This window comes from Leguminivora glycinivorella, chromosome 3, assembly GCF_023078275.1.
Source record: "Leguminivora glycinivorella isolate SPB_JAAS2020 chromosome 3, LegGlyc_1.1, whole genome shotgun sequence".
In the NCBI taxonomy this organism is placed as follows: domain Eukaryota; kingdom Metazoa; phylum Arthropoda; class Insecta; order Lepidoptera; family Tortricidae; genus Leguminivora; species Leguminivora glycinivorella.
This window is the reverse complement of record NC_062973.1, coordinates 9,083,261-9,110,838: the sequence shown is the minus strand read 5'-3', so window position 1 is coordinate 9,110,838 and position 27,578 is coordinate 9,083,261. Positions and strand designations below refer to the sequence as shown.

The 27,578-nt window shown below is 35.6% G+C and overlaps 1 protein-coding gene across 1 annotated transcript in view; it reads left to right on the top strand.

The window, feature by feature from the left end:
* The first annotated feature begins 1,538 nt into the window (after positions 1 to 1,538).
* The window catches only part of LOC125242686 (myoneurin-like), a 63,126-nt gene continuing 37,086 nt past the window's right edge, over positions 1,539 to 27,578 (top strand). Inside the window, exon 1 of the mRNA XM_048151554.1 lies at positions 1,539 to 1,862. Coding sequence (XP_048007511.1) covers positions 1,831 to 1,862 — 32 coding nt within the window. The 5' untranslated portion in view covers positions 1,539 to 1,830. The remainder of the gene's footprint in view (positions 1,863 to 27,578) is intronic.

Sequence of the window (27,578 nt, the reverse complement as noted above, 5' to 3'; positions counted from 1 at the left end):
TTAAAAATAATCTCTTATTCTGAATACAAGAGTTGAAAACTGTAGACGGTCAAGCGATTTTTGTCACTAAAAAGGCGCGATATATCTACGGGAACTTTACCCCTAAATTTTTAAAATTTACTTACCGCCTTTTACTATATTTACTGACAATATTTGCTTGACCGGCCGTCTAGGTATATTAGATTCCTAAATTTTAAATAAACCACGTGAAGGAAAGCTCTTAAAGACAATATCCAGAAGTTTTTGAAATCGTAACCAAATGCCAACAATGAAAATGATTGATGCTGGCACTTCTGCTTGAGTGAACAATCTAAACAAGTCGGTGCATTCGGTAGCCGATCAATTTTCAATTACCGTCTTATTATCTGGGGTACTTTCACTCATTCGAAGGCTTAATTAATTTACTTAATAAAAAACGTCAATTGATTTTTTTTGGCCGCATTGGTTGCAGTATTCTTTGATATTTTTGTTGATATGATATCAGGATTTCCTAAAATTATTGCCAGTCACTACTGCGAAATCCTGATTTTAAATTGGTTGGGGAGCTCATATTAGATGGCTTATATTATTCCTTATTTATTGTATTATTATATTTTGTATTTTTGACATGTGTTGTTTATGACATTAAAGGTTTTGAATTGAATTGAATTGAACTGAATTTAAGTTTACGTTCCTAACGCAAGTGCATGCAATGTACAGTCAACCAGTTTGAAACCTACCCAAATCAAATTATCCATGTTAAGTATTTTGCTTTTTAGATTTTTTAACTAGTCACACTACGATATAAATATGTAATTATAATGTATTATCTATTTCAGTTTGAATTTATAAATCTTATTCTTATTTATGTTATTTACTCTAAATAAGTTTGAAGTATAATAACATAAAGTTGGATAAAGTGCAAGCGGCAATGAATTAGCGCGGAGTCATTATCCGGGGTACTTTCACTCGCCGAATTAGACAAAGCGACCCGGCGCCGCGCCGGGCTGCAGTTTCGGTGCAGGAACAAAGGCCTGACTTGCAGGACTGAGGCTGTTTACTTGCAATTAAAAATAAGTAGGAAGTTATTACGAGAAAAATGTTTTATTATTTAGTATTAAAATATTAGGTATTAAAAATGTAATTAAGTTTTTTTATATACCTACATACTTGATTATCATGTTTTCATATTACATTTTTAGAATACTGGCATAAAATTAAATGTTCAATTTAAATATTTTAAAATTTTAAAAAATATGTTCAATATTTTTTTTCAGTCTCGTATAAAAGTTTGCAGTGCAAACATTAGCAATCAGAATGGTATTTCTGTTTATGCAACAATGGTGCTACGAGTTTTCAATAAGCGGCGAGTGAAAGGCGACGGCAGTGCGCTTGACCGTCTCGGCGCGAGGACGCAAGGGCGCCGTGCGTCTTGCCGAAATTATTCGGGGCTCGCTGCACAATCGATTTTTCCCGTCCGATGCGGAAAATTCTTCGGGGCGGGGCGGGTGTAGCGCGGCGGTCGGAGAGGGGGCCCCGGGGGGGCAGGGGGGCAGGCGGAGTGCAGCGGGGCGGTGCAACGCGCGCCGCCGGCCCGGCCGTCGACGGGCAGACAGTAGGACGGCAACGCCACTGCGAGTCGGTGACCAAGGCGCGAACAGCGCGCTCGCACTGTGACATGTAGCGCGGCCGCCGCGCTCACCCTCGCGACTCCACCGTCGGTGGCGGCGCGCCGATGCGCCTGCCGTCCCGCGCCGACGACGCCCGCGCCGCCGTGACCGAACCAACGCGAGTACCGAGTGAATCCCTCTCTTGGACCTGAAGCGAGCCCTTCAGCCCGACGACCGTCGGATGGAACCCCGAGTGCGCCGATTCGCATCAAGGTTAGCTGAATATTTGAATGTGAGTGTTGTGCACCGGCCGGCCAGCTCGCGCACCCCTTTAACCCCCTGATCGCGGCTACATACGACACTGTAATTGCCTATAGGTGGGCTCGGAACACGTGAAAGGGTGACCGCGAGTGACTCATATGAATTTCCACAGCCAGATTGCGACTAATCTTTTTTACAACGAAGAAAAAAATATGGTTATGATTCTCACCCTGCATTTATGTATGTATTCATGCATTTTATCTCTCATGGTGTCTAGACAGGTTATTTAAATATAGGTACACGTCAGACCATTTAAAAGTCACCTATAATTCTAGACCGTAACGGTGCACTATTGTCAAAACTTTGGGCGATTTCCGTCTATTTGTTGTTCGACAGTTGAAAAAAGTCATTAGGTATAGTCTGTCTGTAGTGTTTTGGCGCGAGCCGCCTTTGGCCGCTGAAACCACAGTAGAGCGACGGCAAGATGCACTCCTGTAAGTTTTTGTTCGATTTATTTTAAGAAGTTAAAAAGTATGCGAAAATTCTAACCAAAACTTACAATATTATTATTGTTTCAAGTATACAATTATTGATTAATTAAACACGCGTTGACAAGCTTTTTAGTTGTGATTGACTCAATGTGTTGTAAATTTTGCATGAATTAGTGTAACTGTAATTTTAATAAGTTATCTTTCAGTCTTTAAATTATTCTCTAACAGTTAATGTCATGTTTTGGAACTGATTTAAGCCTTTAGTTTGGATTTTAATTTTAGTAGAGTTTAAGTTTAGTAGAAGCGGATTTGATCTTAGACAAGTGTATCAATAAGTATTTTAGAAGTTTTTTTTGTGCGTGTGAATACTTTTCGATGTAATAACGGAATGTAAAACAGATCTAGTTTGCCCTTTAGAGAGCAAGGTAAGACAATCGCTTTTGTTTATAAAGCAGTTCCTGAATCAAGTCTTAGTTTCCGGTTATTAAAATCGACTCATTTAGGATGAAACTAGGCAAGAAAACGCAAAAAATAACTGAAAACATGAAACAGATAGTTTTTAAAGAATGCCTATAGTAATATCATCATCATCATCCTCCTTGCGTTATCCCGGAATTTTCCACGGCTCATGGGAGCCTGGGGTCCGCTTTGACAACTAATCCCAAGATTTGACGTAGGCACTAGTTTTACGAAAGCGACTGCCATCTGACCTTCCAACCCGAAGGGTAACTAGACCTTATTGGAATTAGTCCGATTTCCTCACGATGTTTTCCTTCACCGAAAAGCGACTGGCAAATATCAAATGACATTTGGCACATACGTGAAAAACTCATTGGTGCGAGCCGGGGTTCGAACCCGCGACCTCTAGAACGAAAGTCGCACGCACTTACCGCTAGGCTACCAGCGCTTCAATGCCTATAGTAATATAAGTACATACAATAGTTTATATAGAACCTATTTATGTTCTGTCTACGTTTTGCGTTAAACAGCTGTATAATCAAGTACAAATACCTAAAGTAACGGGAAATAAAACTATTAACAGATTCACAGGAATTTATAAGACACGCGCGCTATTTTTAATAGGTTGTTCCTGTAAACGTTTTCAAAAATGGAGTTTCAAGTAACTTTTAGAAGAAAATTAAGTCAAGTATACTTTATTTAATGGAATTTATATCAGTGGAATCTAAATAAATATAATTACAATGAAGGCAAGTGATCAGTAACTCACACTAACTAACTTGCGCTATGACATAGGGTTCCTCAAGAAGCAGGCATTTAGGGTTCTCAAAGGTCGGCAACGCATAAGTGATTCCCCTGATGTTGCTTATGTCCATGGGCGGCGATGACTGCTTCCCATCAGGCGGCTCGTCTGCTCGTTTGCTGTTTATTTCATAAAAAAAACTATCCTTAGCATTTATTGTTAAACATATAAGCAAAACATATAAAAATGCTTTATAAGTGAGTACAATTATCACGTAAACACGTCCGTCACTGAAGCTTAATAACAAATTAAATTAGAATAATAACAATTAAATGATTGAATACATAGTGTCATTTCAATTGCGATGCTAGTGGATGCACTAATTGCCCTATGCTTCCATATGGCCAAATAGGCAAAACTATACATTTTTATAAGTCTTGCAACCGCATCACAGAAGTGGTTTGATAGTAGCAGTTATTTTTATCCTCATAAACCGTTTCCGTCACTAGAAAACAGTTTAATTTAAAAAAAATGTTTGGGCGAAAGTTCAATGTCCGTAGAAATTTTGAATCGCGCCTCTTTCAAGTGACAAACTTGCCCAGATTGTTCCTCTACGCAGCGCCGGCGCTGCACGCTGGCCGAGCTACGTTGGCGTAGCGTTCGAAAGTAGCCAACTGCCGCTGGGTTGTCGATGGCAGTGGACATTTTGACAAATTGTCATGTTTTTATTGTCGTTTAGTTTAAAAGGGGCTTTTTTTTACACAGATGCACGACATGTGGTAAGCTCAAGAAGGATTGATGTGAGCAATCATACGACGATATCTATATACGGGTATTAAATGTTTTTATTGGATACATAATTATAAAAAAAAAAAATACTAATCATGAACTAAAACCTTAATCTATAAAATTCGATAAGGTAAAAAAAACAATTCAAACCCAACAAATACCAAATCCAAGGTGGATTTCATCATAATTATGAAAGAAGAAAGAAATATTTAAATTATATTTTGATAAAATAAGATATCTAGAAACGTACGACCTAATCGTCTTATCATAATTATTTATGTAATTAAGTAAAAAAAGAAGAATAACAAAAATTATTCTTAAGACATTTTAAAGACATTTTTCATAGTTACAATAATTCAACGTTAATAACACATACAAAAAATACAACAAAAAACCTCAGACATCATAAATACAATTTATACTTAACCTAAAATTAAAACTAAATATAAAATACTCACTACTTTAATCTATAAATAAATACCTAACTAAACAAAAATATTAAAAACTAGGTGAACTCCTTAGGCATGGTGCCGTAGACACTGGCAGAATTTCTAATATACTAGGAATATATGTACAAATATTTAAATAGAAAGTTTTTTAACGTATTTCTCAAAAAAGTACTTTTATAATGTACGAGTGCATACATTACATATACAAACATACTTGAATTATTTCCTTCCTATCTGTACTTAATAGATTAGTGTCAGTTTATTCCACTCAGTTCTTTACCTTTTTACATTCTAGTGGCCCGTTAATTTCTTAATTTCCTTTGTGGGACGTAATTGAAAATTTTATTTAGTTTATTTATTTGAAAAATGATCTCAAATAAATGAAAAGTACATATTGATTTCACAAATAAACTAACTAAACTATAAACATAAATATATAAAATACTAGGCAGCAATATTTGGCTCTGTAGAACTAAACAGAAAATGACAAAACAAATATTATTAGTAGTAATGTAATTTGCGTTTTACGAAAATTACAACGTTAAAAACGTTTTTAAGGTTAAGAACTACGAGTTTAAAAGCGTTCATTGTAGGTACTACAAAGACACAGTCTTTAAATTTGATTGTGAATAATTTAATCTAATATTTTCTTTTTAAATTATACCTATCGTATTCGTTGACTAAATATTGAACACTATTATAAAAATAAGTACTACCAAGGACCCGGCATAGTTTTGTGAGCAAATTATTTGTATAGGATTTTTTTAAACCTTATTTTAATCAATCATAAATATCTGCAAACAATATTTACTATTTATAAAATAACTATGCTATTTATTTAAATTTATTATTTAAAGGTATATGCTTTGTTCTATTTTCGGCTGGGTTGCAGTATTTATCAAATAGTTAATATTGCTGTAGTCACTTCTTTCATAGACTTATATTAGTTTTTTGGTCATGCTTTATATAAAAAAATGTATTGGAGATGTGTATATATTTAGTAAAAGTTAACATCAAGATTTTTTAAGTATTTTTATGCTGATTTTCCGGACTTTGGTCTGGGCATTGCATAATTATATTATGGAAAACCTACTTGTATAGGTACGCGGTATCGTAAATCAAGATCGATATTGATTTTGGCAATACCTAGAAATATAGAACTATGGATAATACCGCATGCGTTAATGTTGTGACTGAAAACTCTGCAGCTATATTTCGCACAAAGTGGACAGTCTGTGACTTTGAGATACCTTGAAATTGCGAAGTAATATCGTTGTAAGTCTGCATTGGTTAATAAATTTAGCATTGTTTGGTTTCGTCAACTGTAGACAAATTGTATCAAAAGATATCTTTATTAAAATTAATAATTTCTCATATCACGCAAAATACATCAAATACTACTCTCACAGGGGTCTCTTCAACGTCCAATCGTGTGTTGCCTCCTGAGGGCCTACCATTAACCAGGTTTGACGTTGTTTTCTCTTATTCGCACTTGTCTTTTGGTAATTACAAGTATGACAGGCAGGTAACACCGTTCGCGGTAGACCTTCCGTCTCCTGCTCAAACTCACATCTAAGGATTTCTTGTGACCGTGCCTAGATCCAGATTCTTGCGGTCACATATCTGCATATTTCTAATATGGTACCAACAATATTCGCCATAGCGTTTTATTTATTTTGAAAATAAGTAGTTAAATTAAACTTATTTATAGCCAGGGGGCCGATTTTTGAGTCTCACGGCTTTCGAATTCAGAAAATTGTCACTGAAAATAATAGGCAATTCACCGTTTTCAACCGGTATTTTAGTGACAGTGAGACTCAAAAATCGGCCCCCAGGATAGTCTCGATACGATCTCGCATCATGTGCCGCTTGTATCAATTTCACGAATAAAAAAAAAACCATACTTATTTGCCTAATATTATGAACAATTTTACTGAAAACAATTGTTGCTATTGTTAAATATTACATAAGGAGATAAGTAAAAATTTAAAATGTTGAAAATGAAAGATATGCTTATTTTTTTTAGATAGCCATTAATACGTTATATTTAAAATAATACAAAGTTTTAGAAACCTGTTTTATGAGAAACAAACTGATTTCGTGACACCACTGAAATTGCTAGTGAATAGAAATATCAGACACGTATTTTTTTAGCTCCTCTGTATTATGTTATGTATAAGAAGTGTATAATTCATAAAAAGTGCTATCTAGCCACTATCACAAAGGGGTTAGGCGATTGCGTGACAAAGTTATGGCTCGAGCATGAGTCAGTCATGAACATCATAACTGTTTAGGTTTGAATTCTAGGGAAGAATTAGTGATACTAGGAAAAAAAAAAAAAACTAAAAACATTATAATTGATCATTGGTATATGTAATACTAGGAGACAACCGCTCCGGTTAATATTTATTTTGTATGCAAGACTTCATAATTTTTTATTACTTATATACATATAAGCCTTTTGAATCACTCTATGTATTTAAAAAAAAACCGTATCAAATTCCGTTGCGTAGTTTTAAAGGCTAGTCATACATAGGATAGGCAGCGAGAAGCGACTTTGTTTTATTTTATATTATTTAAATATGTAGTGATTAGTGATATCACTATGTTGCTGTATTTAAAACATAATTACAACATATACCTATGAAATAAAACGTCATAAAATTATTACAAGTTACATCCACAGTTCCTTTTGCACACATTTTTTTATTCAGTAGTTTAGAAAGTTTTTTTAGTAGCCAAACATTTTGACAGCCTAAAAATCGAATAAGACGAAACAGGCAACAACTATTACAATTTAAAACTAGCAATAAAATAGTATTTACCTAAGTCAATTCAGTATTAGAAAAAGGTACAAATTAATTATTGCGCACATACATTGTAGAACCTTAGTACTAGATTATTATATGTATATCAAAAAAACCGCAACACGTTAGTCTAATATTTTATGCAAATGCTAATTGGCATTTAATTGCAAATAATTTACAACGGTTTTGCATGAAGGAGCTTCATTGAGGCATCCTATAGGTAATTAGGTACTTATATTTAAATTGCGTCTAGTCGTGGGACAGGAAAGGTGTAAACGATAACAAACAGAGCGCTGTCCGCTTATGGACGTACCCTTAATTGTACACAAACTTGGCAAGGCCGCCGTTTGGCTTACTACAAGTGTGTAAAACAATAGTAATATACGTAGGTATGATTTAATAGTGTTCATCAGAAACGCGTTTTAAGGATTTGGCACCCCGGCTTTTCCATCCAAGAAAGTACCTAAATAATTAAATTTAAGAAAAAGTCGGCTGCAGCGCCTAAAAAGAACCTGCCTTCCCAGGCCATGCACTGGTTGGCCCTATAGGGCATATACATATGTTCATATCACAATTTTGGTTTTCTTTCAAACCTTTAATTTCTGAGAATGGCACTGAAGCTTGAACAGTTTCATGCGATGTGCTTACCCCGTTTTGAGAATATAGGCGGAATGAATAAATATATTTTAATTTAATCGATTAAGTTGCTTACATGTTTAGTAATAAGTTGTGCTTATTGAATAAAAATAAATTATTTAAATTAGCATTTCAATAAATATTTTTCTCTCAGGCCGAGTACATATAATACATTTAATGATGACAACGTATAAGTAATATGTATGTAGTTAATATAAATAATAGTCTCCACCTGTAGCAATTGTAAGACTCGTTTTATGCAAGCATTTGATTATTAAACTAGAGGATATGAAATTATGGTAACTATTCACATTTTAATACAAACTTATCATGCAAATTAGAGGATTAGGAGGAAGGATTGACACTCCTAAAAAAATAACTAAATTTGAGAGTTTTTTTATACACATATTTATGCTGCGATTATTAAAACATTAGTCATGTTCTGGAAAGTAAGTAAGTGTGTGGGTTTGAGAGTGATTAACATGCTTTATCTGTGGCGTTAAATGATACAAACAGCATCACACCTGCCCCACAGATTAAATTTAAATGCATTAACAATAATGTTATTTTATACTAATCTCGTGGTAAGGGTACGCACCCATACCATGAATTTGACACTGCACAATGCGCATTCCCCAGCGAACGCGCAATCAACTTTTTTTGCATCTTGCAAAAAAGGTACGATAAACTAGAATATTAAAACTAAATTCCCTTAACGAAAACTTATTATTTACTGTTCAAACAAAATGTAATAAGACATTTATAATAAGAGTTTTGAATGATTCACGGTTAGTTTCGTTACATTTATATTGACCAGGATATAGACCGTGATTACCTTTTCGGTTTTTGTCAAGAATATCGGTAGCTTGGCAAAAACCAAAAAGGTAACCGCGGTCTACATACTCGTATATGCAGCGTCAATATATTAAAAACTTGTCCATACCAATCGCGGAAATAAAAAGATATATTTTTTTCATTCGGGAACGTTCGGATTTCTGAAAGCATCGCAATAGCAAGAATCGCAAGAATTCTTTACTTCATGTCCATGTTAAATATTTTAATATTCATACATTTTAAAACTCACCAGCATTCAAACTTATTCTGATTTCTGTCAAGGCGACAGTTTCGCGAGGGGATTTTTCCATTTAATTTTTATTTATCTTGCACTGTACAATGATAAAGCTTGTTTTTTTCTACTTTTGGTAGAACTGTATATGACCATGATTAGATCGAGAATATAATTATTATAGAAAATTACTGTTCAAGTAAAATGTGTATTTGTGTAGTCACTTCTCTCGGCATGAGATTAAAACTTTTGAACATCAGTTTTGACAATTTGGCACATACTCGTACCTACTCATATTGTACCGTTAATTTAATATTTGTGTTAAAATTTTCAAATCGTACTCGTAATATAAGCGCTATCGAGACTACCATAATATTTCTTGATGGCTTCGAGGTATGTTTTTTTTCTTAGACTTTATATCTGTCTATTCGGAGTTGTGCCGTTGGCTTCATGTAATATGGAAACTTTTATTTTGTCGTATTATATTTGTCATTATGTATTTTACAGGCGCAATGACAAATGCAAATGACAACGGGTCGTAAGATCAAATCCTGTCATTACTAGACTTTTTTTGAAATTGCCAACACCATATTATTTAATTTTAAATAACTTATTAGATTTTTTTTATTATAGGTATAAAAGTAAACTCGGTAGTAACATACCTAAACCTAATTAAGCAAAACATATGATGATTTTTGGACAAGTTTTTTTCACTATTCGAAAAATTATCAATATTCGTATTGCAGCTCTTTTTTTAAAATACTTGCATCATAAAACAACGTACCTAGTTTTTGTCAGTACAATTTGAAATGTATCATACAAGTGTTAAAGCTGCCTATGTAAATACATTCTTATATATTCTTGTGTAAACACGTAGGCAGCTCAATTTTATGAATACCTATATTAGATATGATCCAAATATGCATGTAACGCTTACAAACGATATACATATTTTTATCTGAAGGATGTCTAGGAAAAGTCGTGTATCCACGCGCGCATATTTCCTATACTTTTATAAAAGTTAGTCGTTATGTAAAATATCGACATGAATTAATAATATTAATGTGGCAAGATATTGTTTTCGATTTTTTTAATGCAATTAGTAACTGTCTATACCTATAGAAAGTTTCAATAAACATCGTAGAAAAGACATTTTTGCTTATCTCTATTTGGCCCGAAGCATTAAGTCCGCCGTTTGTACATTTTTGTTGTTTGTGCAAAAAAGTTTAAATCAATAAATAAAAGCTGCCACTTGACATTGTCACAAAATCTTTAACCTATAGTTATTTCGGCTAAAGCACTCAAACTAACCGTTCAAATTGGCAATTCAGGTCGCTAAAACTAGAATGTTTAGGATGAGAGATCGCATCGCGGGTGGGTGCAACGACGCTAGGTCGCGTGGCATTGACGCGGAATCCATCCGCGTATATTTCGGGCATGGCAACTGTATCTGCAATCGAAAAAGTCCGCCGTCTACGCACTCATGCAAGCCGCACCAACACACATGTAGAATAGACAGGCCAGTTCTAACTTACACATATCATTAGGACATCTGAAGATTGTCATTCGGATATCGTGCTTGCGTGTAGCTGTACCGGCACAGGCGAGACGAACGACGACTGCATGACATCTTTCGGATATCGTTCTTATGTCGGGGAACATTTGAATTGACCGTATAGGCGTAGATTTCGTCTACACGCGCGGCGCGAGCGCACCGGCCAGACTTTACCCTTGAGAGCATGCCGTTACGAAAATTGGTGCATTGATAAAAAATGTGATAACCTAATTAACCGGTGCTAGAATGTCGCGGTGTTAAACGTGTCAGCCATCGATGTCTGGGGGGTACGCGATCACTCTATAAATAGAACAGGCATTGAGTCATATACATACATTTAAATAAGAGGTATTCACTTATATGTATTATTCATTCTCTTCTATGATATAAATATGTAGGTACAATACTTTTTTTGCACATCTAACGTGCTATACAAATAATTATTTTATTGACACTTCTATACAACCACATGATTATATCGGTAAGATGTCAATGCGACGAGATCGTGAGATATATTATTATTATGTCAGTGTCAAAAGTGACTTTTCTTAAGACCCCTTACTCCTTAGAGCGCTCATCAATTTCACGAAACGGCCATCGATAGATGGCGTTGGCGCTCGGTACGCGAGCACCGGCAACTCAACGCGCGTTTCAACGCAGACACGAATAATCTTGATAGTTTTGAATTAAATTGCTAATAACATAATTTTCAATTTTATATGGGGACTCTTTATTTAATTTCATATTCATGGTATGGTAGTAGTAAATAAGGTATATGAATGTAGTAAAAGTATAGTATTAGTCTACATGTACATATATAAATTCAGGTTTCCTAATTGATTGATTCAACAACCAACACCGCTGAGCCGAAACTACGAAAGCTAGAAAGTCGAAATTTGTATAGATTGCATTAACAAAATTTCGAAGAGATAAGAATCGATTATGAAAATTTACACCCCTAGTAGAGGGAAAAAGGGGGTGAAAGTTTGTAGCGGGATCAATTTGTTTTTTTTTTTATTAGGAAAATTTTAGTTAGGAACTTGAAATTAGAGAATAGTTTAATAGTGATTTCTGTTTTTTAGGGTTCCGTAGTCAACTAGGAACTCTTATAGTTTCGCCATGTCTGTCTGTCCATCCGTCCGTCCGTCCGTCCGTCCGCGGATAATCTCAGTAACCGTAAGCACTAGAAAGCTGAAATTTAGTAACAATATGTACGTCCCATTAATGCAAATACCGACTAAGTGACTTTTTGACGAAATCGGGTTTTTAGCACCTATAGAATAAGGTTTTCAAGGGCTACAATATGTTAAAACCCATGTATTGATACGACGCTGCATTCAAAAGATAGCTTTCGCATAAAGTTACTTAATGGTCAATTTGTTGCATTATAAAGTGCCAGAATGTGATATGAATATTTAATATAAACTTTTATGCTTTATCCGCCAAGTAGAACCTTTTAATGGTGTATAGTGTTTTTTTGCATTTAAACATTTTGTTAAAGTAGCCATCTTATGTTCTACAAAAAAGTTTAATGTGTACATATTTGATTTTTGCAAATAAAACTATCAACAAAATTCTTTATTTTAAGCCAGGCTAAATACACCAAATGTCTTTAAGATGTTTTTCCAGAAGATGTTTGTTTACAAACATCAGCAATGTCATTCTACCAAAAAGTTGTATAGGGACTATAATTCGTTTTGCATGTAATGTGACGAAGGAAAGGATAACGATCTATTACTGCAAATACGGACTATGTGTAAATAGGCGATTTTGAGATAATGCGGTTTTAAAGTTTGAAGGCACGTTTTATATGAAAACATGAAGAAATGTACGTTATGTGTATGGCATTTTAAAACCTATATTTTTTTGTTTACTACTTTGTCGTATATATATTCAGAATGTATTTAGTTGACGATCAAATACGATTTAATGAAACAGTCAAATACCTACTTAGTTGGTTTTTCCTGTAGAAATAAATGTTTGCATATTTCTCTTCTTTATACATATAATCCATTATATATGATGTTCTCGTGATTAGCGTGCGTTGAGAACCTCTTCCTTTTTTTTTAAATAGGTTTATAATACAATAACACAAACGGTTTAAGCTACAGGAATCGAATTTAGTGTAATTTTATGTTTCATAACTTCGATGACCGTTACTAATTACAGTGTTACATTTAAATCAAATCTTTTTGCCACTTCACCGACTGGTAAAGGCTCTCTTAGTTCTTCGAAAACGGACGAGAGAGTTGCATTTTATCCACAAAATCTTGTAGATTGCATTAGTGCAAAGTTATTTCATACTAATTTTAATTTGGTAACCTAAGCTGGTTGGCAAATAACCTTAAATTAACCTTTGAATTACGATAAATAATACAAATCGGTTCAAACGTCTGTGAGTAATCGCATAACATGTATCGTTGTTTTAACAACTCGAAGTGGAATTAGCCTACGAAACTAAATTCACTGCGCCAAAGTCACTGTATTGTAGACGTAGGTAGATGATATTCTTATTAATAAAATAGTGATAAAGTTATTAAACGTCATCTTCATCGATGCTGATTCCCATACAGCGACATCTAGCATCTACTCGTATTTTGAACGCCTTACCAGTTGAGGAGGGTAATAGATATAAGCTTAAGTTAAAAAATTGGTTGATAGAAAATGTTTTCTACAACCTAAATGAGTTTTTTCTGAAATATCCCGGGTAATAATTATAAGTTAGCCAGTAAGCTAATATAGTCAGTAGTTTTTAAGAATATTGTACGCTCGAAATGGCAACTGTTGATACTGTATTTCCTGTATATTATACCATCTTAGTACACAGTTAACAATGAATAAACTTTACTTTACTTTACTTACTAGCATACCTACGGTACGAGTAGACTTCAGATGTCACAACTGTGTACCACTTCACCAACTGCAGTATTAATTGATTGAAACCACCCATGGTACTCTTTAGGTATGAAATCTCTGTCACAAAGGCTGCATAAAGCCTTGAGGATACTTAGCTGGAGTCGAGCCGCGTCGTATCGAGCCCTGCATACATTTACAATGAACGATCAATCCGATTCGACGCGTCGCTAATGGACGTAGTTTCATAAGAAATTCAGAAGGCGAATTAATGAGATTCGACTCGACGAGTCTAGTGGGCACCAGGCTTAAGTTCATGTCGAGATCTGGATCACAAGGCAAGGAAATCAACGCCACAAATTGAACTCCAGTTCAGTAGAACCACCTCAAACCTCTTAACGTATTATACCATATTTCTATCTCGGTCTAAAGCTCGATAAAGAACTAACTATCTCTGCGTTCAAGAAAATGGACTTACGCAGACTTTTTGACAAAGGTATCATAACTAAATAGTACCATGAGTGCTTCCAATCACTTAATACCTAGTTAGTCTAGCATTGGCAGCCGTGTTACGGATGTGTTTGTATCGAATTCCACCAGCGATGAACATGTTGATTAATAACTTTTTATCACTCTTGCGCAGTAAGTGTGCAATCGCACGCAGGAGTATCAGGAGTAACAGAAAAAACTTTTTCCCAAGGGAGTGTTCAAATTTGTATTTTGGACTACCATAAATACTTTTTAATCTTTTTATTGCAAGTGTGACGAAAAACACTGCGTATAACTGGGGGCGTAAGAATATTGCAAACTTGATTGCTTTAAATCGCCCCAGAAACCCATGTAATTACCGTCACACATTACTTTTTCTAACTTATTACCTCATCTATGCCTACATTTTAGTTACTTTGGCGTAAATGATCACTACAAAACTTTAAATAAACTATTACTTCAGGTTATTGAGCATACAAAAACTATTTACCTATATTAAATGTAACAGTGTAGATAGTGAAATTTTGAACATAAATTATTTCGGACGTCGGATTACTGAGACAGTGAACTAGTATGTAGTAAGTACCTATGCATATTATGCTATTACCCAAAAACGCATTAACCGATTTGTAAAATTCTATTTGTCATTTCAAGAGGATGCTATTGCGTTACTTCTTGTTAAATTTTACTGAAATCGGTTAAAGTATTTTGTGAAAAATCTCCTAAAACCGGTTGAAAAGGATTTTTTTCAAAAAATTTTTTTTGAGAATAACCCTTCAAAACCTCAAATAAAGTATTATTAATGGTTAGTAATGTTAAAAAACTTTTTATTACAAATGTAACACTTTAATTAACAATGATAAGTGAAGTTTTGTAACATAAAATTAGAGCAGCTATATTTTCTGCAGCTAAAACCGCCTATGTCATTGAGAATATTTAATATATTTTGAAATAAGTTCAAAACTTTTGTATATTTTTTCTTTTTTTGCAAATCATAAGTAAAGTGTATGAAAATCAAAGCTTAATCAAAGGGAAACACTGCTTTATATGTATTAATAAGAGAAATATACACATTTTTATTTCTACAGGAAAAACCAACTAAGTTTGCTACTATTTTTTTAAGTCGTAGTTTTATCGGCAATCAAATACAGCCTGGATATTTTTTACTATTAAGTATTAAACAAGACAATACGGGCTGTAGACTGCTGTATACAAATAGTAATTTTTTTCATGTTATCATATAAAATCATACCTTCAAATATTAAAATCGCATTATCTCAAAATCACTTTTTTGCACATAGTCGGTATTTGCAGTAAGGGGACGTGTATATCAATCACGTCAACAAAGTGCAAAAATGAAAAATGGAAAAAAATGTTTTATTAGTGTAAAGTGTAAAGTGGGGGCTGATTTTTTTTTTCATTCCAACCCCAACGTGTGATATATTTTTGGATAGGTATTTAAAAATGAATAAGGGTTTACTAAGATCGTTTTTTGATAATATTAACACTTTCGCTACCAAGAACCCGACTGTCGGGCACACCGCTCGTAGAAGCGTAGCCGATTACATGGGTTTCCCCGTATGTAGCGAAAATGTCGTAGCGCCGCGTAGAGCCCGGTTTCGAAAGTGTTAATATTTTCGGAAATTATCACAGTTATACTGACTTTCATATTTTTATAAGAACAGCATGCACTTACGTCCAGAACAGTGACATTTGGTGCATTGGAACTGCTCATGATGTGTCACTTTTTAACCGTCGCCTCAAATCTGAGAGATTTGAGGCGAGGTTCTCAATTCGTCTGTATGTTTATTTATTTTTTTCATTTTTTTATGTTTGTTCCTCGATATCTCCGTTGTTACTGGACCGATTTAAAAAAAATATTGAATGTATATGAATACAGATTGGTCCCATTTTTCTCAGAACCCAGTTCTGATGATGGGATCCTGGAGTAATCGAGGGAACTCCTCGAATCTGAAAGGCATACGTATGGTGATTTTTGTGTTTTTAAAGGAACAGCATGCATTTAGGTACGGAACAGTGACATTTGGTGCAGTGGAACTGCTGATGATGGCCAGAACGGAACTTCTCAAATCTGAACGGCACGCTTATAGTGACTTTGGTATTTTTATAAGAACAGCATGCACTTTCGTCCAGAACAGTGACATTTGGTGCAGTGGAACTGCTGATGATGGTCAGATCAGAACCGATCTTCTCAAATCTGAACGGAACACTTATAGTGACTTTGGTATTCTTATAAGAACATCATGCACTTACGTCCAGTCCAGAACAGTGATATTTGGTGCAGTGGAACTGCTGATGATGGTCAGAACACTCAGAACCAAACTCTTCAAATCTGAACGGCACGCTTATAGGGACTTTGGTATTTTTATAAGAACAGCATGCACTTACGTCCGGAACAGTGACATTTGGTGCAGTGGAACTGCTGATGATGGTCAGAACCGAACTCCTCAAATCTGAACGGCACACTCATAGTGACTTTGGTATTTTTGTAAGAAAAGCATGCATTTAAGTTCAGAACAGTGACATTTATTTAGTTATGTTTGTTAAGCATAATTATTGAGTTTTCAAGTCAAAGTTTGTCAAGCTTCGATTTCTTATAATCGGATTCATGAGGAATTGAGAAACTCTCAAACCTTAGCGTTATACGTATATTGATTTGTGTTGCCATCAAATAATTAAAGCATTAAAAGCAGTTTAAAAAAATACCTACACATTTCTACATAATCCAACATTCGCAAGTAGCTTTCACCACAACCCGAAAGGCGGCGGTTTTTTTTTTTCTTAAAAAATATTAAACGTTTTTTTATGGGATAGGAGGCAAACGAGCAGATAGGCTGCCTGATGGTAAGCGATCACTGCTGCCCATGGACACCAGAAGCACCAGAAGTGTTGGAGGTGCGTTGCCGGCCTTTAAGATGGATGTACGCTCTTTTCTTGAAGGTTTGATGATCGCATTGGTCCGGAAATACCGCTGGCGACAATTCATTCCACAGTTTAACTGTGCATGACGTGACCAAATTTGCAAAACGTTGCGTCTTAGAAACATTTTAAAGGGTGAAAATCAAAATATGTACACCGTGTCCAATAAGTTTGAATACAGCACAAATAGCCAATAAAACAAAATGAACAAATAGTTACTACATTATTATTATATTTTATGAATGGCACTCTTATTTACTACATTCACAACAAATGTTTTGGAATAACTCCAGCATTAACTTGTTTACCAGCCTCAAACGCTTCTCAAACGGATCACACGCGGCACGCACCGTTTTCTTCACATTTCATCCCAAATACTCTCAATAATCTTTTTGAAATGATCTAGGTTTATGATTTTATAAAAATTTAGTCTTCAAAGCATGTATGACCATACAAAGTAGTCTAATACGCCTAAACCTGGAGGCCTGGGTGGCCCCTCATGTTTCGGATAAAAAACTGCCAAATTAGTCTGAAACTACGCTAGAATACCATTTGCCGAATGTGCTGGAGGTGCGTCTTGTTGGGACACATGATACTCATTCCCAAGCATCCTTTTTAACTTTAAGGCATTTTTTTCTCCAAAACCTTGGTTTTAAAGAAAAAAACGTTGATTTTAACGCTTTTATTTGTAAGTACTGAAGGTAGTTTACCTCGCTTACATACTGCATCCCACACCTGGGCCGATGGTGAGCTCTGGAACCTAGGCACATTTTTCTAGTTGCCCGGAACGTTATCTATCCTCGGTACCCATAATAGTTTATTTTGGACACGTGGCGTCTGTTTTATCACATACAGATTCTGCTTATAAAAAATAACTCGTCACCTGCGTGCCGAGCAAGTATTTTGTTGGCACTTTACCTCTTTGTTTTTCTTAGACACTTCGGAAATTTCATGAACTTTGTGCTTGTATTTTATTAAAAGGAATATACTCTTCAGTTTAAATAAGAATTTGATGGCCTGTGATCCCTATATCTTTAGAACTGAGGTAAAATGTGAGTATTCGGACTTATTGGACACGGTGTACATGTTCGTTCTAAAAGTAGCTGATCAAGCATCGTCGGTTTGGAAAGCCTGCGGTAAAATTTTTGCTCATTACTATACATATTCGATATAAAGGGTTTTGAGATTTAGGAAATAAAACAACGCTTCATTAGATTTAATTTAATAGCATTATGTAATTATAATCTCAATGTAAGTGAAAGCAGTCTTATTTACAATAAACTTAAAAGCGGAAACAAATATATGCAGAAAGAAAAAAAAGAAGCTGTCAATACTGAATCCCCTAGGGTGGCTATGTATGAATAGCACAGAAAAGTATTAAAATAAAATAAAAACCGGCCAAAAGCGTGTCGGGCCACGCTCAGTGTAGGGTTCCGTAGTTTTCCGTATTTTTCTCAAAAACTAACCTATAAAGTTCAAAACAAATTTTCAAAGAAAGTTTTTGTAAAGTTCTACTTTTGTGATTTTTTTCATATTTTTAAACATATGGTTCAAAAGTTATAGCGATTATTTCCGAAAATATGAAAATTATCAAAAATCGATCTTAGTAAAACCTAATTCATTTTTAAATACCTATCTAACAATATATCACACGTTGGGGTTGAAATGAAAAAAAATATCTGCCCCTCTTTACATGTAGGGGTACCCTAATAAAACATTTATTATTATTAACGACCTTCCACATATTTATAATGAGCCCAAACATGATGGGGTTATGATGAGGAGAATAGCAGTTCTGTTGACCACCTCCTGACTCCATCATGAGAACTTGGACCTCGTCTAGTTCGATGGTGCTCGTCAGCCCAAATCTAATGAGCCCGAACATGATGGGATTATGATGAGGAGAATAGCAGTTCTGTTGGCCACCTCCTGACTCCATCATGAGACCCTGGACCTAATCTAGTTCGATGGTGCTCGTCAGCCCAAATCTAATGAGCCCAAACATGATGGGGTTATGATGAGGAGAATAGCAGTTCTGTTGACCACCTCCTGACTCCATCATGAGACCTTGGACCTCATCTAGTTCGATGGTGCTCGTCAGCCCAAATCTAATGAGCCCGAACATGATGGGGTTATGATGAGGAGAATAGCAGTTCTGTTGGCCACCTCCTGACCCCGTCATAAGACCTTGGACCTCATCTAGTTCGGTGGTGCTCGTCAGCCCAAATCTAATGAGCCCAAACATGATGGGGTTATGATGAGGAGAATAGCAGTTCTGTTGACCACCTCCTGACTCCATCATGAGACCCTGGACCTCATCTAGTTCGATGGTGCTCGTCAGCCCAAATCTAATGAGCCCAAACATGATGGGGTTATGATGAGGAGAATAGCAGTTCTGTTGACCACCTCCTGACTCCATCATGAGACCTTGGACCTCATCTAGTTCGATGGTGCTCGTCAGCCCAAATCTAATGAGCCCGAACATGATGGGGTTATGATGAGGAGAATAGCAGTTCTGTTGGCCACCTCCTGACCCCGTCATGAGACCTTGGACCTCATCTAGTTCGATGGTGCTCGTCAGCCCAAATCTAATGAGCCCAAACATGATGGGGTTATGATGAGGAGAATAGCAGTTCTGTTGGCCACCTCCTGACCCCGTCATAAGACCTTGGACCTCATCTAGTTCGGTGGTGCTCGTCAGCCCAAATCTAATGAGCCCAAACATGATGGGGTTATGATGAGGAGAATAGCAGTTCTGTTAACCACCTCCTGACTCCATCATGAGACCCTGGACCTCATCTAGTTCGATGGTGCTCGTCAGCCCAAATCTAATGAGCCCAAACATGATGGGGTTATGATGAGGAGAATAGCAGTTCTGTTGACCACCTCCTGACTCCATCATGAGACCTTGGACCGCATCTAGTTCGATGGTGCTCGTCAGCCCAAATCTAATGAGCCCGAACATGATGGGGTTATGATGAGGAGAATAGCAGTTCTGTTGGCCACCTCCTGACCCCGTCATGAGACCTTGGACCTCATCTAGTTCGATGGTGCTCGTCAGCCCAAATCTAATGAGCCCAAACATGATGGGGTTATGATGAGGAGAATAGCAGTTCTGTTGACCACCTCCTGACTCCATCATGAGACCTTGGACCTCATCTAGATCGATGGTGCTCATCAGCCCAAATCTAATGAGCCCAAACATGGTGGAGTTATGATAAGTAGAATAGCAGTTCTGTTGAACATCTCCTGCCTGACTCCATCATCATGAGAACCAGAACCTCATCCTGGTCCCAAAATATAATAATAATTCAAACTCTCAACAAACTTCACGTATAACTTAAAATCCAAAATCATATGAAAAGCATGTCGAATGCTAAAATTGCATAAGGTGTAAAAAGGATCAAGATTTGTTTAGTCGCAGTTTACGGCACTTCTCGGAACTATCGAGCTGCTTACGAAAGCTAGGTGCGCCGGACGATCAAACGCAGGTCCGTTGTCTTCGAGCGCTCGGCGCAGACTGAGCGGGCTCGCGTTAGCACAGTGTCTTTTATTCGAATTTTAGGTGTTTTAAAAACATATCTTTCGACAGAAAGGTATGTCTTATATGTATGATTTTTTTCTTATAGGTCAATAAGAAGTTCTAGTTTAGGATAATATTATTTAAGAGTTACAAAAAATGCAGGAATCGCAGGAAAAATACATAATGTAAACCTCTTTTTATCGAAAAAATGGGGAGGATACGGAAGGTTATTTATCCACCATTTCAAGTAAATCTTAAAATGTCAAAGTATTAGCTAACTCGTACAGGATATAACAAATAGGATTGTGATCATTTATTACCCCAAATAACATTTTTAACAGCACAATCACGATTCTAAACGAGCTATCCCACTATGAAAATTGAAAACGTCTTCCGAAAAAACTGATTTTTCGGAAGTATAAAAAGACATATTTTAAAGTAGTACCAATTGACTTTCTAGCTTAAGATATGTACTTTTAGGAACATTATCATTTTTTTAATAATCATTTATAGTTTCTTTATAATTTTGAATGAAAAAGGTTCTATTTTGCAAAAAACGCTCGTCTTTAGGAATAAGGCCTCTTAAAATTACCTGCTTGTTTTTTACTCGGACATAACATTTCATCCATATTGTATGTTATTTATAGTATACTTTCAATACAGAGGTCGCGAGTTCGAACCCCGGCTCGTACCAATGATTTTTTCGGAACTTATGTGCGAAATGTCATTTTGATATTTGCCAGTCGCTATTCGTTGAAGGAAAACATCGTGAGGAAACCGGACTAATTCCAATAAGGTCTAGTTACCCTTCGGGTTGGAAGGTCAGATGTCAGTCGCTTTCGTAAAACTAGTGCCTACACCAAATCTTGGGATTAGTTGTCAAAGCGGACCCCAGGCTCCCATGAGCGAGATGGATAATGATTGTATATTATTTTATTTATGTTTGATCGTATTTTTTTTTTTATTTCGAATCGGCTCATCAGAGGTAAACTTTAACGTTCGTAATTTAACTTAAACATAACATCATTCCAGAATCATCGTTCAAAATTAAGTACTAAATTGAATATTTTAAAACGATCGTCTAGCCGGACAGGTAAACTAATGACACCTATGTAATGCGAGAAAAAAATAAGTCACCTTGCATTGTGAAAATGTTAGTTATTCTTAAAATTTAGCACCCAACCTTTTAGCGTTTTGTGTATAAACGTTATGCGCAATATGCAACTTGCCATACGACTAACATGAGTAAATATTGAGTGTATCAGTTAGGCACTAGAAACAGCCTAGTTATTTTAACTTTTTTTTATTTTTTTTTTATTATTATAAATGGGCTTACTCTTGACCACAGACTAGCTAAAGGCAAAGACGTGGCCTACGATGGAGTGAGCTCGCCCAGAAGATGCCTGTTCACTCTTGATTTGAAGGTTGCCGGGTTATATGAGCTCGGAAATATAGCCGCCGGCAAGGAATTCCACTCCTTGGCAGTGCGCATAAGAAAAGAAGAAGCAAAGCACTTTCACGATTTTAATTCCTTATTTAAATTTATCTGACGTTTCGAGGACGGCGTTGTCCCCGTGGTCTCGAATGAGACTGGCTAAAGACAAAATTGACAGAATCAACATTGAACAACCCGCACTTGGTTTTGTTTATTCACTTGACCGGTACGCACTATGGATGTCACTGTGCCAACAAACAACACTCATGGTGTGACATTTTCAGTACGAGATATTAGAAAATGATGTGATCTAAAATAAAAACCGATACTATGTATATGAAATAAGGGTCATACGACGACCGTTCTGGCCTGACCCTGCCCGATACGCCGCGGTCCCGGGTTCGAATCCCGGTAAGGGCATTTATTTGTGTGATGAGCACAGATATTTGTTCCTGAGTCCTGGATGTTTTCTACGTATATAAGTATTTGTATATTATATTATATTATATCGTTGTCTGAGTACCTGCAACACAAGCCATCTTGAGCTTACCGTGGGACTCAGTCAATCTGTGTAAGAATGTCCTATAATATTTATTTTATTTATTTATATTGAAAAATTAAAAACACATAGTAGGTATTTACATTTTTGGTGGCTATTTAATTATAATTGCATAAAAATGTGACCAGTAAAACGTCAATTTAAAGCATAATTTTATGTGGTATAGTCCCGTAGTAGTGTATAATGTAATGAGGTAGTATCTAGTCGGTCTGACGCTTACGTCCTTTTGTATTTAAGCTTGCGCCTACGCAGCTCAGCGTCGTCATAGAGTATATGACAAGATACAGACGACTATATAATTATACGGTCAAACAAGAACATACTACCTAAACTTAAGATTATGGCTTGGATGAGCAGATTAGATTATATTTTAGTATTAAACAATGTATTGTACAATATTATAGTTTAGCCTGCGAGACCCTGAAAGCATTTGTTTTGTTTTTGAATTCGGAACCCTTTGTTACTCAATAATAATTCGAAATAAGTTTTGGAAATTGTACAAAAAAGAGAAAAATAAAGTACATAGTTTTGAATTGACCGCGACGCCAGTCCTCACGATTTCATATTGATTCCATATTAGTAAAGACATATGTAGCTCCGTATAGACGGATAAAGTCTAAGAAAAAAACGTACCTCAAAGCCCTAGAGAAAAAGGTACGGTGGTCTAGATGGCGTTACGCCATTGGGGAACGCTCGGCTAGATGGCGCTAATATTAATACCTATTTGACATTTTAACACATAATATCAAGCTAACAATATGGCCCAAATTGTCAAAACTGAGGTTCAAAAGTTTTAAGCTTGTGCCGAGAGATGGCAGTCTATGCACTGTGATTACACGTTTTACTTTGACAGTAACTCTCTATAATACTCGATGCTCTTTGATATTAGCAAGTCGTTTTGACAGTTCTTAAAAAGAAGCTGATTTGACTAGTAGGAAACTAGCCTATTATCTATTGAATAGGTACAGTCAACCAATTGGAACCCTAGGCCACTCTACAACCATGTCAAAATGACAAGCAGTAAGAGATTTCTTACAATCTGATTTATAACGTCACTATGACATAGTTCTACAGTGGCCTTAGGGTTCCAATTGGTTGACTGTACGTATGTATGAATGAACTAAATTTCAGGGATAAAAAAGCGAATGTTAGAGGGGAGTAAATCTAGATATAATTAGTAGATAGTAAATTTAATTATGTTTGTGACACTGCAAGTTGCAAATAATATTTAGATAAATATGCTTCCATTTTTCGAGCTCGAGTTTGTTATCAATTAAATAGAACTAAAGAAGGGCATTCACAATTTGAGGAAAGTCTTTTCTAAAGAACTTATTTCTCTATGTCAATAAGTGTTATTCCTTTATGAAAACATAGAATGTAATAACTTATATTAATATTAAATCAAAAGCGCCTGGATAATACCATTGCTGTCGCGAGATCGCACATCGAGTCTTTGAGTTCATGAACCCTGCAGTTATCGCGGTAACGAAAATATCAAATCCGGGTGTATAGCCAAGACGCCAATCGTTTTCGCTGTACGAATGGAATCTTTTGACTTGACCCTCTTTTGAGCTTTTGGCCATTTATGGGTGTATGGATCAAATCAAATCAAAATATTCTTTATTCAAATAGGCTTACAATAAGCACTTTTAAATTGTCAACAATGTACAATATTCATCTTATTCTAAATATCAGAGCAATTCATTGGTGCAAGAACAATATTGTTTTAAAACTACATTGAATTAATAAAATGATATCAATCTAAATTGTATAAAAAAATACTAGTCTAAAAACTTCTAGAATAAATTCTAAATGTCAAAAAAAAATTGTATAAAAATACATTGAATTATCAATATCATCATTAATAACCTATATAATTAATTGTTATCAGCGATTCAGCGAGATCTTTAGAGCGTTGATAGGTTTTACGGTTACTGGAAGAAATTACGTTGTGTAACACAATTGTTTACATATTTCGTCACTCGTCAAATGCACTTACGGGATTCGAACCCAGGATATCGGCTTCACCTGTTAGGCCAGGCCGAGCCGGCTCTTTATCTGCTGCCAGTAACGCCATATTTTCAAAAGTTGTACGCTTTTACATAGTACACTGAGAGAAAATACAACCAGTTTTCATGTTCGTTCAACAAGTTTTTTGGTTAAAATAGCGCCTACGTGCTCTTTGGTTCAAACAACAAGCTACTTGTCATTTGAATCGGCAATATATTTGAATCAACAAGTCGATTTTATAAAAACAACCTGACATCATATTGTTTTAAACATACGTTTGGCTGATTCAAACGGATAAACCGCAACAAGTCGAACTTGTTAAATTCACAATGCAAATTTCTCTCAGTGTACGACATTTTTTTACTTCATCTTTAACCTAAAAATTAGGCAACGATATGCATTTAAGGGTTAAGGACGCTCGTTGATGTCTACTAAAGGGCTATCCTTTTTCCTTCCCAAATACTCATATCTCGTCTTAAAACGCTATTAGAAATGAGTGAATGATTTTTTATGAGATAAGAGGCAAACGAGCAAAACGGTTTTCTGATGGTGACACCAGAAGGTCCAGAAGGGTTGGAGTTGTGTTGCCGGCCTTTACGATGGAATTACGATCGTTTTCTGAAGGTCATATCGGTCCGGAAAATCTCAGGCGACATTTTTATTATGTCTTAGTCACTAGTTTTAAACGTTGACGGTTATTGCGAAAAATTAAGTTTTAAATGTGCCCCCGACATTTCGAGGATAGCGTTGACCCGGTAGTCTTGGAGATAGTCACTAAAGTTGACAGCAACATTTTTAAGGGGGGGACTTATCCGTGGTGATTTGAGTAAGTGTTTGATAAGTAAGCATGTAAGTTATATTTAAACTAGTCTAAAACAAAGCAAGTCGTTGTCATCACTAAGTGGCAATGTGAAAAAAATGCCAGACAAATATTGTGACAAAAAAGTCTAGTTTTTTTCCCCATACCAAATATTCTTGACTTAACTATGCCTAACGTCACGCGTCATGTTAGCAAAAAACAACTTACTACTAGTTGCAAATAGACAACGTAGGAAAAAAGTTACGTAGGTATATTGGTAAGGTATGGTGCATGTAATTACCCATACAACCATTTCAGTCGCAAAATCTTCAAATCAGTAACTAACTGTCAAATGTGACATAACGCGTGGTAACGGCGTGCAAACAATGCGACCGTATTGATACAATAACAAAATGTAGTCGTCGTGTGCACTCGTTACGGTAACAAAATGTGTACGAATTTGTGGCTGTCAATGTCACTGTCAGAATGACTTTTAACGACACTTTATTAGTCGACGTTTGCACACATAACGGTAACAACATGTGGACGAATTTGTGGCTGTCATTGTCACTGTCAGAACGGTTTCTGACAGTGACATTGACAGAATTTGTACACACATGTGTAGGTCTGATTACCGAACTGCTCCTAAACCACTGTATCCGCAAATGACAATCTGAAATACGAAGGTTTCTCAAACTGTCTCGTGAAGTTGTGGACTGGTTGCTTTGAATCATTTAAATATGAGCGAATTAAATAATAATAAACGACGACGACCATTTAAGCACTCTTCGACATTTTATAGAAATGTGGGAAAGTTAAGAAAAGTGCAGAATGATAATACAAATAGATAAGCACTTTATAGTTACTTAATGTATTAAATATATAATTTTTAATTCTTATTGATAAAAATGAAGTGTAGTGTTGCTTTACACAATAAAAGTAGGAATCAAATGAAATAGAGTATTTACTGTGATATTAATAGAATTTCTGTTGCGCAATGATAGTTTTTTCAGTACAGATGCTGCTTTTTTTAACGCAGTAGTGCGAGCAAATCAAGCAATGATTCATTTCTTGTCTGGTCGAAACTCTTAGCTTAGATTTAGGTACTGAAAATCGTCGTACGATACACGTGCGAAAAGAACATTCACAACTCGTGTCGATTTAAAACACTCCCTTCGTTCGTGTATTAATTTATTGCTACTCGTATCGATTTTCCTCTTTTCCGCACTCGTATCTACAAGTATTTTGTTTGGGTTACAAAAAACACATTATTTACTCTACTACGTTTTATTTATGTCTCTTTAACATTACAAATTTGTAGACATTTATCTATACAAAAATCTTGACAAAAGAAGTACAGATCGCTGAAATGAATGTTGATAGTAATATTAATGAAGACTACTTCAACAAGTGTCAATTGTGAAATGCCGCACAATACTAGTTGCTCTATAGAAGACCATAATAATATGATCCCCGATCCTTTACAACCCAGCAGCTCGGTACGCACGTTACAATTTTTTTTAAATCTTCTTTAGTGAGGGCAACTGAGTACGACGGCATATTTAATTGTTTATAAAGTTTGAGGATACCTGAAAAAAATGAATACAAGAAGCCATTCTGCTTTCGGTCACGCGTGTACGCTGCGACCATTTTGCGACCGTTTGTTGACCGTTTGGTGACCGTTTGGCGACTGTTTTTTACATGGAATATTACCGTCTTAATCCATATTTTAACAACTTTATTGCTTTTCTAGGCATTATTTTTATTATTTCAGTATAGTATATGCACCAGAGCACTAAAACTTCACCAATCAATATACATAACACGCAAACACCGAGTAGTCAATAATATTATTACTGGTTAAACTGAGGTAAATTGATGGCGCGTTGATAAATTTAGACTTATTTTATGAAATCACTCGAGCAATTTAATTGGCCATGGTAATTAGCCCACATTATATTACAAATGCAAACAATATCTATCTTTAACAAATTCTTACGCCATTACATTTTAATGTCAAATGATTTTATTTATTTTTTACTTTGACGTCTCTGACAGTCGCCATTTGAAAAGAATGAAATGAACGAATGATTTTGGGAAAGTAGTCGCCAAACGGTAACAATGTG